The sequence below is a fragment of the Mercurialis annua genome, linkage group LG3 (assembly GCF_937616625.2).
Source record: "Mercurialis annua linkage group LG3, ddMerAnnu1.2, whole genome shotgun sequence".
Taxonomy (NCBI): Eukaryota; Viridiplantae; Streptophyta; class Magnoliopsida; order Malpighiales; family Euphorbiaceae; genus Mercurialis; species Mercurialis annua.
Genome location: NC_065572.1, coordinates 13,839,500 through 13,858,695, shown reverse-complemented (window position 1 = coordinate 13,858,695; position 19,196 = coordinate 13,839,500). Strand labels below are relative to the sequence as shown.

At 33.7% G+C, this 19,196-nt stretch overlaps 1 protein-coding gene across 1 annotated transcript; it reads left to right on the top strand.

Moving 5' to 3' along the window:
* The first annotated feature begins 80 nt into the window (after positions 1 to 80).
* On the top strand, positions 81 to 4,092 carry LOC126674453 (cysteine-rich receptor-like protein kinase 46). Its single transcript, XM_050368897.2, has 8 exons — positions 81 to 575; positions 1,059 to 1,386; positions 1,789 to 1,914; positions 2,001 to 2,134; positions 2,241 to 2,451; positions 2,622 to 2,856; positions 2,958 to 3,108; positions 3,327 to 4,092. The coding sequence occupies exons 1-8, from the start codon at positions 135 to 137 to the stop codon at positions 3,612 to 3,614; spliced, it is 1,914 nt and encodes a 637-aa protein (XP_050224854.1). The 5' UTR covers positions 81 to 134; the 3' UTR covers positions 3,615 to 4,092.
* Positions 4,093 to 19,196: the final 15,104 nt, after the last annotated feature.

The window sequence follows — 19,196 nt, the reverse complement described above, 5'->3', positions numbered from 1 at the left end:
TGTTTTGCCACCTCTTCATAAAATGAAAAATCATAAGCTTGATTTAACACCACATAGTGTAAAATTAAATTGGTCTAAATATAGCAACCAAAACAACAATTAAAAGAAAATAAACAAACAAACACGTAAAAATCATGGAATCAAATCAACCAATTCTCTCTCTTTTTAATAATGGCAAATTTTTGATCATCATCTTCATCTCATTTTACGTCAATCTTTGCCATGCAAACCCTAGAACTGAATTGGCCGGAAGTATATGCGGAAAAGAACACGTCCAAAACGTATCGAATTACTTCAAGTACTACTCAGTCATCGCAGATTACATGCAAGATGAAATTTATCGGAATCAGTTTGCATTTAAAGATGTAGGGAAGCCACCCGATCGGTTGTTTGTTCTTGCTCAATGTATGGATGATCTCTCCGCCGACGAATGTGCCGTCTGCTTTACGCAGATCAATACGCTAATCCCCGCTTGTTTTCCGCATACCGGTGGCCGTGTTTATCTCGGTGGCTGTTTTATTCGAGCTGAGAATTATAGTTTCTATCGTGAAGCGTTGGGGCCTCTCGATACTAAAGTATTTTTTCTTTCCTTTCTATTGTTAAATTGTTTTTGATCTTTTTGTTAGACAGAAATTAAGTTGGTATATACATTTGATGTTTAATGGTCTGTGAGTTACATCTTTGCCACTTTAAGTGTTTATGTGCATCTAATTTAGGCAAAACCCATCCTGTACTTTACCAATTTTATTCAGGAGCCCTTATCGCAAAATTGTTCACGTTCTGGTCCTTCTACTTGTCTAATTTCGATTGACACGCCCTTTTGTTGAGACTCGAAGAAAAAAACTTTGTATGTAAAGAGACCGGAAGAGAAAAAAATCAAAAATCAGGTAAATAGATAAACGAGAAGAAAATATATTTGGTGTAGGGGCTTTCTGAATAAAAGTGGTAAAATACAAGGGCCTCGAGCATTTTATAAGTTCATGAAATGTCAAACATAAGGAAATTGCTAGCCCTTTTAACAAAATTGCTTATTGATTGGCAACTGAATATGCAAGCAGAAATGTGGGACTATTGAAAACACTGCACATGGATTTAGAGAATCAGTAGAGAGAGTGCTACAGGATTTATTACTGAAAGCACCGACAGCAGGACCGGCTCAGCGAGGCTTTGCAACTAAGCATGAGACTTCACACGGCATCACAGCTTACGGTTTGGCGAGTTGCTGGAAGATTTTGGACTCGGATTTGTGCTATACATGCCTTTCGGATGCAATCTCATCCGCCTTGTCTTGCCTTCCATCCACCGAAGCCTACGTGCTTAATGCTGGCTGTTTCCTCCAATATTCTGATTATGAATTTTCAAATGATTCTTCTGGTGACACGGGAGGTAATTACTTTCATTCTATACGCTTGCTTGCCTTCTACATGGACACGGATTTGAGATTCAAATCCCTTGTAAGAATGATTACGAAATGTTATAGTACAATCCGTAGTAGAAGAGCTAGTGTATATGCAACATAGCACGGGAAAGAAACGCTGAAACTGGAAATGCTGAAACAGAATATAGTAAAACAATGTTTTTAACAACAGGTAATAGATATAGAGTGTTGTATTTCAGAATTCTAGTAAAGCCGAAACATGACTCTAGTGTGCAACATAATGCAGCTCATTCGAAATTTTGATGTGCTTAAAAAAGAGGATCATGAGCTCATTATCTAATTCGATTTGATCAATGTCATCTTTCGTATAAAAACAGATTCTAACACATTTTATTTCTTTTCACTTGCAGTGGAAATATATAAATACATCGCGTACATATGTGGCATTGTTTTAGTCTGCATAGCAGCATTAGGGATTGGACTATGTGTTGGTAGACATACATACAGAAGAAAGAATTCCGCGAAAGAAATAAAAAGTACGTAACCTTAGAAAAAAGAATTTAGTTTGGCAATTGTTTCTTTGGCACCCTATAATTAAGCAACTTGTATGTTACATATAAAGGAATGGAGGATCTATTATTACTCGACGAAGGCAGGCAGTTCTTGCAGTTTAAGTACGCAACAATACGATCAGCAACAGAGAATTTCAGGGAATCTCTTAAGCTTGGCCATGGAGGATTTGGTGAAGTATATAAAGTATATTTATATAGATTCACTTCAATCTTATCTTTCGGATTTCACTTTTTATTCAATTCGCTTAAGTAATCTTCGAATGCTTTTGTATGATGGCGAACATGAGCAGGGCACCTTACCAGACGGAAGAGAAATTGCAATAAAGCGTTTATACGTTGGTAGAAAGAATCGCGTTCAAGAGATTTGCAACGAAATGGACATTATTAGTAGAGCACAGCACAAGAACTTGGTGCGGTTTCTTGGATGCTGCTTCACAAGTGTTGATAGCTTTCTTGTCTATGAATATCTAGCTAATAGAAGCCTCGATCTCGCTCTATTTGGTAAATTATCATCTCTAAACTATATTCTCTCAGTTTCTTCTATGCATACTTTATAATAGTCCATGTTAAACTTATATGCACTACTATTTTCTTGAGAATTGCATATCAAATTGAAACGCCTTTTATCCGAACATTGTACTAAAACTTTTTGTGCAACCATTGGAAGAAAGATCCAGAAAAGAAGAAAGAACTCTGTTGGAAACGCCGGCTATTCATCATCACAGGCGCAGCGGAAGGTTTAGAGTATCTCCATAAGGACTGCCAAATAAGGATTATTCATCGAGACATTAAAGCTAGCAATGTATTATTGGACTTGAAATATAAAGCAAAGATTTCTGATTTCGGACTCGCCAGATTCTATTCTTGCGATCATTCCTTGATCAACACAGCAATTGCTGGAACATTGTAAGTAGTCTTAATTTGCTCAAAAGTAAAATCTTAGTCAAGTTTATACTAATTGTTTGTGTCATTTGTAATGCTTAAATTATCTTTTTCTTGGCTCGAAGAGGTTACATGGCTCCTGAATACATTGCGAAGGGGCGATTAACTGAGAAAGTTGATGTGTATAGCTTCGGAGTTCTTGTGATCGAAATAGTAACAGGCGTAGAAAACAACAAGCATCAATCCGATGATCTTTACGAAACCTTAGTTACCCTGGTAAACTCCTTCAACCTTGTCCTAATTATTCTGAACAATCTTATGCATGCATCAATTATTTCATTTCGGAAAGATTACGAGCTCACATTCATGCTCGGTTTGTGTATTCAACAAGTTCATCTCAAGATTATTTGCATACGAATTTAATATTCGCTAAATTGACATTTTGTGTGCGTGTTTATTAACGATTAAATAATTTTCGTTTGGATTCGATACAGGCATGGAAGCACTTTCAATCAAACTCGATACGCGAAATTGTAGATAAAAGTATGGAGATAGAAGATGTGGAAGAGATTGAAAGAGTGGTTCAAATAGGACTATTATGCACTCAAGAATCTCCAAATTTAAGACCAACAATGACAGAAGTATTGCACATGCTTAGAAGAAAAGATGTCGATTTGCCGCAGCCATCGAAGCCTCCGTTCACTGATGAACTTATGGAATTACATTATTTAGGCTCTGGATATCAACGAACACATTCTGTTTCTGATTCTTTTACCAGTTAGTCTCATTGTACATATAACCAAACTTTTAGCTTAACCAGCACAGAATTTTTCTTTTCATTATGAGTTCTGAACACATTGAACAGGTAAATAGATTCTTGAAATTCATTACATTTGCCTATGATGGAGGAATAAATGCAAGCCTAAAGACAGGCTCAGTAGCAGGACTTGCAAGAAATGCTGCTGGGGTAATTTTGGGTAACTTTGTAAACTCTTTTAGGGGAGTCTGGGACCTAGGAATCCTGGAATTTATGGCCCTTAGTATGGGCAAAACATCAGGATTGGCGTAAGGTGATTTTCGAAGGAGATGCCGTTCAGGTCTCCAACTTTGTCAACTCAGAAGAGTACTTGGTGGGAGATGGTTGGGGTTTCTGTCAAGGTTCCGCCGTTGTAGTTTCTTAAATACTTAGGTCGCTTAGTTCTTTACTTTGTAATCTGAAAAAAAATTCAAAAAACGAGTCTAGAAATAAAATATTTGATTGGTCGGTCACATGATAATTTTTTTAAAGGATTAAAAAAATTTCACTCCTAATAAATTTGAATCTATATATCAATTATTTTTAAATATAATTTTTTATTAAACCATCATAAAAAATAATTACAATAGTTAGAATGTATCATTGTTCATCTGCCATAGAATGATATAATTGAGTTGAGCAATAACATGTCCATAATTTACAAATTTAAAAATCAAATTATATAGCTACTTAATTAGAATAATATAAGGGGTATTGTCATAAAAATTCACCAATTCTATACGTTTTTTCGAGTTATTCACGTTTTTTAAAACTTCTCATAAAAATACACAAACTTTTATTTTTTTTCCAAATTCATACACGGTGCTGACGTGGCACCCATTCATTGGTGCAATTTGCTGAGGTGTAAGTCATTTTCAACACATACTTACACTGTTGGTTTCTTGCTAAAATTGGAAAAGGCCCATCAAAAATCAATAGTAAATTTTATAATGGCTTGATCTGTCGAAGTAAGTAAACTCATGGTAAACACATGGTTAAATTATGATAAACTAAATTAAAAGATTAAAATTTATAAAGTGAAACTTAAATTTGTATAGTTAATAGCTATAACTTTATAATTCCGAAAGTAAATTAATAGTAGACTTATTTTTTTAGTAAAAGTAAACTAATAGTAGACTAATAGTAAATTTTTTTAGTAAACTAAGCGTAAACTTTTTTTTAGTAAACTAAAAGTAAACAAATGGAAACTAATTATATACATGTTTATAATATTGATAGTAAACTAAGAGAAACATTTTATTTTAACTTTATAATTTAGAAAGTAAACTAATAGTAAATTTATTTATTAAGTAAACCGATAATATGTAAAATAATAGTAAACATATCTTTTAGTAAATCGATAGTAAATTGAAATTAATTTTTTTCTTTCAAAACCGCACTTTTATAAATAAAAATAATATTTTTCAATTTTTAAAAGTCAAAAGGTATTTTTACAATAACTTCACACAACTTGTAATAGTGAAAATATTTTACTACAACATGTGTATTTATAAAAAAAAAACCTTTAAACTTTAGGTTATGATTTTGAGTTTCACATTTCATGTTTTGAATTTTAGTCTTGAGTTTAAGACTAGGATTAATAGTTGGGTTTTAATTTACGGTTTTGGATTTTAAATTTTGAGTTGTGAGTGTGAGATTTAGGTTTTAAGTTTTGATTTCCAGGTTAACTAATCGTACAATTGATGTTTAAATAATTATTATTTCTGTCTAATTTTGAATTTTTTCTATTACATATAGTTTTACTAGTTTAGTTGGTTCAAGTTTAGATCTGACCGGTAAAAATTAGTAAAACTTACATTTTTTATTCTTCCAACTTTCAATCCGAATTATATATCAATTTTTGGTCAAATTAGTGGAACCGATAAATATTTAAAGTATTAAAATAATTAATTGAAATTTAATTATAAGCAATGAATTAGAATTTGAAATAATTATTTTTACAAATTATTTCAAATTTTTAGTTGTGATAAGTGAAAATTGTATTAGAAAGATAATGACTCAAATTTAAATCTAAATCCACATGCATCCGGATATAGTATTACAAAAGACGATAAACTTTCATTAAAAAGAAAAAAAAGAAAATAATTATTGTATAAAATTAAATATATATATATATATATATATATATATATATATATATATATATATATATATATATATATATATATATATATATATATATATATATATTTAAATATTCATATGTTTCTTGTTGAATTTGTTTTGATGACTGTGAATCTGTGATTACTGAATTTTGTATAAAAAAAATTGAATTGATTTAACTTTAACATAATTAAAAAAAAGTAAAAAAAAGCTAAATGAAAATTAGAGAGTAAAATTGAGAGAAGCTACCATCAGAACATTCAATTTCTAGACCAAATAATTGAACTCAGATCATAGTATAAACTTTTCCTCTAAATTTAAATGTGAACAAATTGTAAGGATCTCCAATGTAGAAAAGCAAATGGCTTATTTTTGGTGGCAGTGCCAAAACAAAACTTTGGGTAGGCAATATGGCATGGACCACATGCATTTATGTCTTCAGATATAAAGGGTAGTTTTGTTGCTAATTTTAAGAGGTCTATATGTCAAAGAGTAGTTGATTTTTTTTTGACAAAATCCATATGTATTGACTATTTTTTTCTTGGTTTAACTATTTCACATGAATAATTATACAACACAATGGTCGCGCCACGTTATTCGTGTAACAAAAAGCGTTAGCCATGTGCAAATATTTAATGATAAAAAAATAAATAATAAATAAAAATTTCCTATCGCAAATGATTATTGACTTATTGTAAAAATGACGTGGTACATCCGTTGTGTGGGATAAACACTCATTTTACATTCCAATAATATTTGTAGTACCAAGTAATTCAGAATCGAGTCACACATAATTGTATAAGTGCCAATTAATCTAAATCCGACTTTGACAGAATCACATGAACATAATTTATACTATAACATTTTAATGCTGTTGAACTCAAAACATCTAGTTAAGTTTTATAGATAGATGTATATAATTAAAGATAAATGTTGATTATGGAAAAAATCAGTTTTTATAGTATCATTTATAAATAAAAGGTGAATTTTAAGATTTAGTAAAATCAATTATCAATTTTTATATTTTTAACAAATTGGAACATTAAACCATTTTCAGTTGAAAAAACTCTGATATATAGCACACTAGCAATATATATTTTCCGATAGCCATATAATTATTATTTTTAATAGAAAAACATTAGTGTTTTGATATGTCAAAAATTAAAAATTAGTGATGATTTTGTTAAAAATCTTAAAATTAATATTATAATTATAAAATATATTAAAGTTCATAGTTATTTTTGCAATTAATTCCATATATATGTATTCTTAAAAGTTGAACGATAGAGACACGACTTATACTTCTAAAAAAAAGATAATGAAATATTAATTAAAAAAAGTTGGTTTATGAAAGTAGTGCTTTTATAAAATTAATTTAGATTTAAGCGGTGCTTTCTGTAACTGAAAATTAAATATAAATTTTAAGTGTCAATCATAATAATTATTGAAATTATAAATGTTAAGTAATGATTTATAAATTATTTTTAGTGTATTTTGTTGGATTATATATTAATATATCATGTGACGTGAATTTTAGATGGATTCAATGTGAATTGGAAGTCGATCTATATAGAATATTCTAGATGGATTTTTGTAGAAAATTTTAGATTGATCTAAATAAATCTTAGTATATTATTATATTTTTGTGAAGTCAACAATTTAAATTTTAGACGGGTCTAGCATGAATTTTAGATGGATCTTATTATTAGAGTATTATATTTGTGAAGCTACTGAACTATCCATTTGTTATAAAATGAACAAATGATCAACGATAGATTCAAATTCGCAAAATCAGATAAATTCAATCTACAACAATACCAAACCGAATCAATTACACCCTCCTCTACTCTCACCGTAAATGAGATATACTATCCATTATGAAATGGAAAAAAGTTTAAAATAGTTTTTAATGTTTATTTTAGTTTTCAAATTAGAACTTAAAATTTTTTAAAGATCATTTTAACTCATATAATTTTAATAGTTTGTATATCAAAATTTTAATAAGAGATTTAGGGTCTTTTTGATATTTTTTACATTTTAACCCTAATCAACTCCTTCGAGCATTCTTCTTGTATTGTTGTCATAATTTCTTTCTTATTTTCTAGGTTAATCACCTGTGAAACTACTGAGCTTTCAATTTTTTTTCAATAACACTCTGACCTTACAAAAATCTCAATAGCACTATACTTTACATTTTTTCTGTTTCAATAGCACCCCAAAAAAAATTGGCACGCATTTTTGCACACCATGTCATCAAAATTGCCGCCGTGTCCCATTACTCCCCTGCCCAGTCAGCTTACCATGGTTGGTTAATGCTTTAATGACCAAACGGTGCGTTTCTCCTAAAACTCATCGTTTTACAAAATAAACCTAAACAATAGACCTTAGACGTTTTACCCAAAACTGAAAGTGAAAATTGAATCGCCTTCTCCCTCAAACCCTTAATTCTCTTGTCTCTGAAAATCTCCACAGCCAAAACGCATTTGTATCTACCCATTTCGTTGCAATTTCTCCTATGCTCGTTTTGAATAACGTCTGAATGCAGTAACGGGGAAAAAATCAAAAGGAAAAGGAAATATGTCCTGGAGAGAAAATCGTAGAGGAATTCCCAAAGACTTCCGGTAAGATTTTAATTTTGACTTAAGTACTATCCATTGATGCTCTTCTATTTTCTATTGGGTGTGAATTTTTTGTGTTTTTCACGTTTAGGGTTTTTCAGGATTAGGGGTTTTTTTTGTTTAGGGTTTTACACGTTTAGGGGTTTTCAGGTTTAGGGTTTTTCACATTTAGAGTTTTTCACGTTTAGGGTTTTTCACATTTAGGGTTTTACACTTGAATTTACAGTATACTGTAGGTTTTCACTTGCATTTTCTACTATTTCTTGCTAATTTGAGTAAAAATTGTGAACCAGAACCGAAATGTGCAGAAAATGTAAAATGTTAAATGCAAATTGGCATAACTGTTGTCTCATGTATTATGTAAATTGCCATGTTAAATGTTAACGGTGACCAGAACTGCTGTTTCATGTACTGTGTAAATTGCCATGTTAAATGTTAAATGCAAATTGCCTTTTCTGTTAAATGTGCAGTATACTGTGTAAATGTGCAATGTTAAATGTTAAATGTGCAATGTTAAATGTTAAATGTACAGTATAGTGTGTAAATGTGCAATGTTAAATATGTAATATACTACGTAAATTGCCTTTTCTGCCTTTCATGTACTGTGTTAACCTTAGGTAGGTAACAATGCAAATGAGAGAAATCTGAGTATATTAGTTTGATAGAAGCAGTTTGTGTTTATGTTAATTATTTTATGATAGAAGTAGTTTGCTCATGTTTGGCAGACCAAGGATAAAGGCCCGAGTCAATGTAGAGTTCACCGAGACAGATCCTATTACGACAGATAAAGGAACAATATTGAAAGACTACTGGTACATAGATGAAGGGCTGTCATTGACTGGTATAGTTGAAAGGGTTTTGAATTTGGGTTACCCACCAGTTAGTAGAATTGGGTACTATAAACCCGGAGGTGATTGACATACAATAATATTTGTGAATAGTGAAGAAGAGTTGAGACAGTTGATCGTCGAGGTACAAGAGTTTGCATATGCTGAAATGTTTATAGAGTGTAAGGAGGCTATTGTTGAGTTTGAAAATTTTGATAGAGATGAAAGTGTTACGGATGCAGTGTTGAGTTATGAAGCTAAGATTGAAGCAAAGTAACGAGGCTCAGATGGAAGGCGAAGTGGGAAATGAAACGACACCAACGACACCAACGGCTGAAGTACCATTTGGAGATGAAGAAAGCGATGAGAATGAAAATAATAATGAAATGGGTGTTGAAAGTGAAGCTGATGATTCTTGTGACAACATATATGTATGTGGAACGAAGCAGACACCGAAGATGATAGTGTAAGCGATGGTGGCAACGACTTTGATGAAGAGTATGTCAGTGCTAGGGAGAAGAAGAAAGGCTTGAGAAGAAGCATACCTGATGGCATTAATGGGCTGGGGTTGGAGGGTATGCTAAATGCTCCAGGTGGTGTCGCTAGTGTCAATGGCAAGTACTCGGAAGGCGGGGCAGCATGAAATGTAGCAACCCATAGGGTAATCGAAGAGAACGAATGTGCAAGCGATTATGCGGCTTCTGACGATGGCCTTCTGACCCCCTCTAGTAGTTCAGAGGATAATCTAGAAATTAAAAAGAAGAAGAGAGAAACACGGGTGTATTACAATCCCAAGTGTAACCATGAAGAACTTGAATGGGTCATGGACATGATTTTCCTGAACAGGCTGCAAGTTAGGCAAGCCTTACAGCAATGGGCAGTGTGTTGTGGGCACGATATTTGCATTCCAAAGAGTGAGCGTTGCAAGGTTGGGGCTCGCTGCAAGAAGGGTTGTAGTTTTAGATTTTATGCTATTAAATCATTAAGATGCTCATCCTTCAAAATCAGAGGGCTGACACCGGAGCACACTTGTGAAAGAGCAACAAAAAACACACAAGCAACTTTTGAATGGGTGGCGAAAGAGTTTATCCAAAAATTTAGGAGTCAACCCAGGTACAAACCTGCTGATATGCAACTAGACTTGAAAGTGAAGTACCCTGGCCTGCTTGTGTCAACTTCCTGCTGCTATCGAGCCAAAGGGATAGCAATGTGCATCATGAGAGGGTCATTAAAGAGTCATTATGCCAAATTTAGACGGTATGATGCAGAATTAAAAAGGGTAGACAAGGATGAGTTGTTCAAATTCCACTTTATAAATGATCCAGTAAATGGCGCTCCAATTTTTCAGCAATATTATGTTGGGTTTTCTGGTTTAAGAAGAGGGTTTGTGAATGGTTGTAGGCGTATTTTGTGTGTGGATGGTTATTTTCTCAAGACACTGATTGGTGGTGTACTTTTAAGCGCAGTCGACTGAGATGGGAATAACCAAATATTTCCTATTGCGTGGGCAATCGCTGAAGCAGAGAATGAAAAGAGTTGGACTTGGTTTTTGAATTTACTGATTTCTAATCTTCGGCTTGGAGATGGACTCTATTTGACTCTGGTTAGCGACCAACTAAAGGTAATTGCTTGTCTTTATGGTGGTTTATTTTGTGGTGCTTACATGTGCTTACTGTGGACTCTATTTGACTGTTGTTATGCATTTAGTATTGGTAATTAGAGTTTGTAATTTTTTTTAGAGTTTGGTTAGTTATTGGTTACTGTTGTTATACATGTGCTTAGTATTGGTTATTTGTTGTTAATTGTGCAGTAGAACTAATTGTGCACTTGAACTACTTTTGTATAGTTTAATATGGATTGTATGACCTGTTCTTTTTGCTGTTTATTTTTGTTGTTAGCTAGCGGGCAGTATTATTACTTTTTAGACAACATTAGTATTACACTTGAAATTTGTGCACTTGAACTGTCGTGTTGTCATTTTGGATGTTGTTTACAGTTCTGGTTTTTTGGATCCTGTGAGAGGGGTTTTTTTCTTTTATGGGCAACATTAGTACTTTTTAGACAACATTAGTATTTTTGCTGTTATTTGTGGGAAGCATTGTTTATTTACTTATAAATGGAAATGTTTATTGTATCTTCTTAATAGGGGTTGGGAAATGCTATCAAGACTGTGGTCCCTTTGGCGGAACACCGAAATTGTGGCGCCACATATATGCTAACTGGAAGAAGAATCACAAAGATTCGGAGCTGAAACTTATCTTCTGGAATACTGTCAATGCAACAAACTTACAACTATTTGACAATTGTATGGATTTAATGAAGGCTGAAAACTATAGAGCGCATGACAATTTTATGAAGCAATTGGTGAATGTATTCTGCAAAGCGCACATTAGGCCGATAACCAAGTGTGATGCCATCACAAGCAACTTGGTTGAGACATTCAATGGCTATATTGCGAAGGCGAGGCAACTGCAAGTAATCAACATGCTCGAGGACATTCGCACATCTTTAATAGAGAGAATGTACTTGAAGCCATAGTTGATGGACGACCACTTTGAAGAAATATGTCCAAAGATAAGAGAGAAGATAGATAAAAACCAACTGTCAACCAGATTTTGTGTACCAACAACAGCAAAATGGGGGAGCATATCAAGTAAGTGTTGAAGAGGATCAGTTTGTCGTTTGCTTGAAGAACAAGACTTGCTCTTGTATAGCATGGGACATAACCGGCATACCTTGTGCCCATGCTCTTGCTTCTATCAACTTCATGCGCTACAATGTCGCCGACTACGTCGATGAGTACTACAAGAGGGATAAGTACATGAAAGCGTATGAATTCTCTCTACAACCGCTTAATGGGTTTAAGATGTGGCCGAAAGCTCAAGGGGTTGATATATTGCCGCCCCCATATCAAAAGATGTTTGGCCATCCGAAAAAGAACCGAAGAAAAGACCCCGATGAAGAGCCTAAAAAGCCGGCAAGGTATGTCATTGCCACCACTACCTCAGTGAGGGACACAATAAGCGTACATGTCCAATAAGGACAAATCCCAGACTGCAAGGCAAAGGTAACAATCATTTATTATTGTTTCTTACTTCAAGTAAATAACGAAAAATTGAGGTTTTTGAGGTTTTTGCAAGGTCAGGGTGTTACTGAAAAAAAATTGAAAGGTTAGCAGTTTTATAGGTGATTTGCCTATTTTCTATCACCATCATCGACACCATTTTATTTCTTCTTATTTCACAATCAACCCAACAATCCTTCGACTCCAACAATCCTTTGACTCAAACAATCTATCACTACCGCATTAATCCACCACCAACCATCACTACCATCCTGAGTACTCCTACTCTCTCCCCCGACATCACTCCTCTTTGCACCGATCATCACCCCTTCACCAGTACCTCAAAAATTGCACCGCCTCCAATAACTCAACAACATAATAAAAGCACTATTCGGTGTAGGAGCTTACAATACATGGGTCAAGCTTCTCTATGTTATAAACTCAAAAATGCTCTCTCTAACTGCCACCATTTTCATTCTAGCCGACGAATAGTGCTTCTATTATTGTAATACCCCAAAATATTTTAAGGTAATTAAGTCGTGCCACGTGTCGTGATATCCGATAAATTAAATTAAGGAGAATTTAAATTAATTATATCGGGAATTTAGAATAAATTTTAATAAGTTAATTAGCGGGATTTGAGGATTTAACTTCAGAAATTAATATAAAATAATTTATAAATTCCGTGACGGAAATTATTTCGCCAAAGTCCGCGAAATAATTTATAGTATTAGTGGTAAAAGTCTCGAGTCAATCGGAGACCTTTTAAAATTTGGACGCGGATAGGTTTTGGATTAAATTGAAACTTTTAAAAAGTTTCAAGGATCAAAACACAAATTGACCAGGATATATATATAAACCTTTAGAGGAAGGAATTGATCAGGATCATCTGCACCTCTTCATTTTCTTTCTCTCGATCAAAAACGGCGATAACGTACGGTTTTCGTTTCTCGTCCGTTTCCGACGTTCTATAACTCAAAACGATCGTATTTCGACGGGTAATCACGGTAAGCTTGACGTTTTATCGTTTAAACGGATATATTTTGAGTTATATCGATTCAAAGTTTTAGGCCACGAAACGATTTTATCGTTTTATCGATTATAGGATTGATATATAGCGTTTTGAGCTTAGAATACGCGTTTTGGTTGAGTTTGGAACGTTTTTACGTATGTAGCAGGTCGGAAACCCCGGAAATCGATTCCGGGGGATCGTGCACGTATGGTGCACGAACGTGCACCTACACACGGTACACGACCGTGCACCAAGGTGTACGAACGTGTACCATCAATGGTGCACGAACGTGCACCTACACAGGGTACACGACCGTGCACCAAGGTGCACAAACATGTACCATCAAGGTGCACGATCGTGCACCTCCATGCACGAACGTGCACCCTCTGATTCTCGCACCCCAATTCTTCGTATCTCGATTGAATTAGTTGAATACGCGTGTTGAATCGGAAATCGAATAGTAATTGATCGATTAATGTGAATAGTTAACCTAATGAGGTTAAACGGGAGTTGAATTAAAAATGATATACGATCCGTAAACGAGTTAGATACCGTTTATCGGAATATACGTGAGAAGTACGACGATTAATGAAAGTAAAACGTGTCGAGTCTCGAGTCTAGAGTCAATCTTAGAATAGGATTCTAATACAAGTCAAATGTTTTAAAAATTGTTTTAGATCCGGCGAGGCAAGAAGCAGATGGACCAGTAGTTCGGGAGACTTGACGTTTCTAAGCCCCAACGTATTTTTGGATAAGCGTTTTCTGTGAGTTTATACGATTTTCTTTTAAAGTATTTATTTAAGCGATTATTTTATATTGCTTTATATTTGAACTGCATGTTTTATATGCGAAATTTTTATATGAATTGCGCATACGCTTGATTTGAAACCAGTATTGGTCCGATGGAACATGCTACCTATTGAGCGGCAATAGGACTGTGTGATCACCAGTTTCGACTTGATACAGCTATGAGCTGTCTATGATTATGAAATTTGAGATTTGAGGTATAGTTCGATACGAGCGAGCACTCGGCTACGGTGTAGCCTGGAGTCCCCGTATCTAGTGGGTTGGACCCACCAGTGAGTTGGACTCACAACTTGATATTAATGATTGGGTTGCTTGATTGATAATTAGTATGTTTGAGAATTAAGGTTTCAGTCGGATCTCGTATTTGGCTGCATACGATTGAATATCGTTTTATGTTTTATTTGAATACTTATTAGTAAATGTATGAACTCACTCAGTATATTCCCATATACTGACCCCTCACAGATTTCCTCTCAGGTGAAAGACGCTTTTGAAGCAACAAACTTCTATCCTACTTCCAGAAGTCTGTATTTTTGAAAGTATGTAAAGAAACAGTACTTTACTCTTAGAGCTGCAGTAGATAAGTATTTTGCAAGTCAGCTTGTAATGTATAGTTTTATGTAAATATAACTTTAATGTTTAAAGTTTTAAATGTTTTACGCTAGCTGCGTTTTTATATTTGAGATTGCTAGAGGATGTGTATGCCTGGCATGTATGATTCTGCATGACACATGTTTATGTACGTCATGCATGACGTATATGATTCGCGAAAAATTATTTTATGTTTTTAGGCTTGCTACGGGTTTCGGAGCAAACACTCCCATTCCCTAGCGCCGGTCTCGGCCCTGAGATTGGGTCGTGACAATTATGGTGTTACAAACTCGAAAATAACTCAACAACATAATAGAAGCATTATTCGGTGAATTAATCCTTGGTTTGTTATAAAATGGTATCAAACATTTTTCCATTATAAAATGAGGACCAAATTTATGAAAACTTTTCAACGGGGAGTTACCCATCCGAATCAGATACATTGTTGCTGATCTGGCCGCCGGATTCACGGTGTCCTACCTCTCTCATCCACATCATTTCTAATTTTATTGACACGTCAGCCACATATTAGACTAATATTTTTAGTTAATATATAAGGGCTAAAATAAACTGTTCGCCTTTTTCTTCTTCAAACGCCAACTAATCACAATCGACACACTCACAATCACAGCCTAATTTTTTATTGATTAAATCTAGATATACTTTAGTGATAGAAAATTCAACCAATCCAAAAATTAAAAAGATTAGATTTTGAAAAACGTTACAATTTTGTTTTATTAGAGAACAAAAAAGAAAAAAAATTAGATACTACTTTAAAGATTGTCTTTTTTCTTTTTGAGTTATGTTTCAATCTTGTTAGAGTGTGTTAGATTATATTACTCCATAATTTTAGCATACACAACTTTTATGATTCTAATGATCTATATTTATATTATAATGCTAAGATTCATATGCTTTGTCTACACAATTTTGACATGTATACTTCTGTGCTTCAGCTATGTGTACTAATATAGAAAGTGCTAGTATTTTCTTCACAACTTTTCATTTCCTCCTAATATAAATATTGTCTGTTATTTTTCAAACTTTTCAATTTTTCTTCTCAAAAACACCATCTATAATTCAAAAAGTATTACAATAATCAACAACATATCTCATATCAAACAAACATTATAATAATTAAAACTCTTTAAAAACAATTTTAAACACACACACACATTCAATATATTTTCATCTGCACTTATATTTTTCAACTTCCATTTCCCATAAAATTTAAGCAATCATCTTCTCACGGCCAATTCCGATAGAAAATAGCATTTTAGCTCTTTTTATGTCACATATTGAATTAAAGCTCTTAAATAATGAGTTTTGTGTATACAAGTGCTAGGTATTTCTAGCAGCATCTTTTTCATTCTTATATGGATGTGTTTCATGTTTGGAATTTGGGTACCCTTCCTTGTCATGTTTGGCATTTTATTATACTTTCGATATTTGGGATATGTATATTATTGCTTATATTCTATGCATGGCTCAAGATATAAACATATATATACATATGCTTGCTGATTAAATGACTGTTTTCTCTACTATTCTCCATATCTTTGTTTCATATATGTTGATTCTTGTTAACAATATAGATAGAATAGCAGCAAAAGTCTAAGGCCAAATCCCACATCCCATACCCGAGAGCAAGAGCTCATACCCAAGACACGAGACCAAGAGTCCATACCTTTTATAACTGAGACCAGAATATATCAACAATATCCCTCTATATCGTGACAATAATAGTAGCCAAGCAAAATCTCGTCATAAAATCCCCATATATCGAGATAACATCTAACCGAGACAACTAGTCTCGACATTGAACATATCCACAAATATTTTGACATGTAAGGTCGCCTAAAAATAAGAACCTCTAACAAGGATATTCTTACACAATACCCCCGCATATCTCACAAAGGGCAAAAAGAATAATCGAATCTGCCATGTCATCACAGACCCTAACTAACTTTGCCACATCATCATAAGTACAATAAACCTTGCCACATTACCATTCTCTATAAATACCTCAAAACATGCAAAGTCAAGGTTAATACTCTTTTACATACTCTTCAGTCTATCTTTAACTTCTTATTTATTCTTCCTACTCAAATTAACTTAACCGTCGGACAGACGTCCGGGGATCCACTTTCGGCGTTCTTCTAACAATATTTTCTCTTATCTCGGGTGGGCTACCGATGACTTCCACAGCTCTAATCTGTTAGTGATATGCACTAGGTCAATCTTGTTTGACCATGTATTGACTTTATCTTTTTGTTATTAATTAATTGGAACTTTTATTATCATATTATATTATGATTAAAATACTTGAATGGTTAATTCTTTCTAGGGAAAAGGGTCAGTTAAGCCCCTAACGTTTGGCCTATAGGTCAAGTAGGCCACTAACGTTCGGAAAGGTGCAAGTAAGCCTCTAACGTTTTCAAATCGTATCATATAAACCCTTTCACTTAACACCGTTTAAAACCAAAGCCAACTCCGTCTATTCTTTTTCCAAGGTGGCTCATTTAATGGTGACATGTTAATTAATTATTGCTGACACACCATTTAAAACCCAACCTACTTTTTTTTTAGAATATCATACCCCTTTTTATTTAATTTCTCTAAATTGAAAGAAACCCCCTCGCTCTTTAACGGCCTCTCCATCTTCGTCACCATCGCCTTCCCTAACTTCCCAACATCGGATCCGGTGCCGGCCTGCGCGTTCACTTTATGCTCCGTTAAAACGGCAATACATCGTGGAGATTAAACAGAGACACTGTCTCCGTACTAACTGTTTAGGGATTGTTTCTAGCTCTGTCCCCGCGAGATTGTAAGTGTCTCAATTTGAGAATTTTGTTATTATATTTAGCACCTTTAGCTTCAGATTATGCGACATTTTCTCTAATTTCACAATGGATGGAGATTTAGGGTAGTGGTGCCGGAAATTATGGCGCTTTTACTCTCATGAACAAACTCTGCACCGCCATGTATAAGGGTACCAATTTTTGCAGCCGTTGGATTTTTTGCAGGATTAGTAAGGACTACACTCTCAAATAAGTTGAATTTGTGCTAGAGATATTAAACATTGTTTCAATTTTTGCTGGAGAAATGGCTGCCCTCGTTAGCTTTTAGGAGCTCGATTGTCGTTTTGAGATGCTAGAGTAATGTTTTTGGTAGAATGTTGTTTGCTATATTGGCGAGGATGACTGGCTCACAGAGTGTGGATGAAGCTAAGGGTACATGCAACTTCTGAATTTTTGGTGGCCGAGATGGAGAAATTGGTGGTGGATGATGGAGAAAGAAGACGAAGTAGTGGGTTAATTACTGAATTGTAAATTAAAATACAATTCTATTTTGATAAGAGTTGATTATAAGTTCAAACTGCTATTGATGGAAAAAATGATTCCACGTGGGCACTAAATGAGCCACCTTGGAAAAAAATAACAGAGTTGGCTTTGGTTTTAAACGGTGTTAAGTAAAAGGGTTTATATGATACGATTTGAAAACGTTAGGGGTTTAGTTGCACCTTTTCAAACATTAGTGGCTTACTTGACCTATAGGCCAAACGTTAGGGGTTTAACTGACCCTTTTCCCTTCTTTCTAATATCATCAAGTATGTGACTTGATAGTAGAACACTTAGATTTAATAAAGAATTATATTCCATCTATCCATACTCTTAATAGAACACTGAGACTAATATGATATTGACTGATGATTATGTTTTACTAATCATGTATATGAGATATTAAGTCAAATTATAAGTTGATATTTGAGAAATAAGACACTAGATGACCCATCTTGAAAATACTACATAGATCACTGTCATAAGTAATTCTCATTACATTTGTATTAGTATAATTCTTTGATCTTGAAATCATCATGGATTTCTACATAGCTATTTCACACCGTGATATAGTCTTACTGTAATAGTCCTCATTGCTATGATATAATAATCCGACACATGACACACGTTTCGTTTAAAATCCGATGAAAAACATGTCGTGTTTGATATAAAAATAAATATAATATATTTGGAGGATAAATAAATTATGATTTAAGGATGAGATATAATTATATTTGGAGTTATAATTATATAGTAATGGATAAGCGTTTATATCGGGTGGAATACGCGTGTAGAATAGTTTTTGGAGAATAGAGGTTAAAAATAAAATAAATTAATATATCAATATCCATCTCTAATTGAAGAGTAAAAAGTCTTGGAAATATTAAGGAAATTAAAACGTTAAAATACAGAATTTTGGACGTAAAAATTGAAGAATATAAAAAACAACGGTTGCGGATATGTTGCAATAGGAGTGGCGACACGTGGCGATGAATAAGAGGAGACACGTATCACGCAATCGCAGTGAGACGTGGCGATATATTAGTCTATATATATATATATATATATATATAGAAAACGTTTATAGTTTTCTTCTCTAATCGATATATTCTCTGAAAAGCGGTTTTGATACGTCAAGCTTATTTTGTTGATATCTCTCTACACCGATATCGAAATTCGATGTT

What these genes read in the sequence shown, in the direction of transcription:
- LOC126674453 (XM_050368897.2), top strand. Translation starts at nt 135, where the DNA reads ATGGAATCAAATCAACCAATTCTCTCTCTTTTTAATAATGGCAAATTT. An exon ending in TGGGGCCTCTCGATACTAAA is followed by an intron (nt 576 to 1,058) that starts GTATTTTTTCTT and finishes ATATGCAAGCAG; the next exon opens with AAATGTGGGACTATTGAAAA. An exon ending in TTCTTCTGGTGACACGGGAG is followed by an intron (nt 1,387 to 1,788) that starts GTAATTACTTTC and finishes TTTCACTTGCAG; the next exon opens with TGGAAATATATAAATACATC.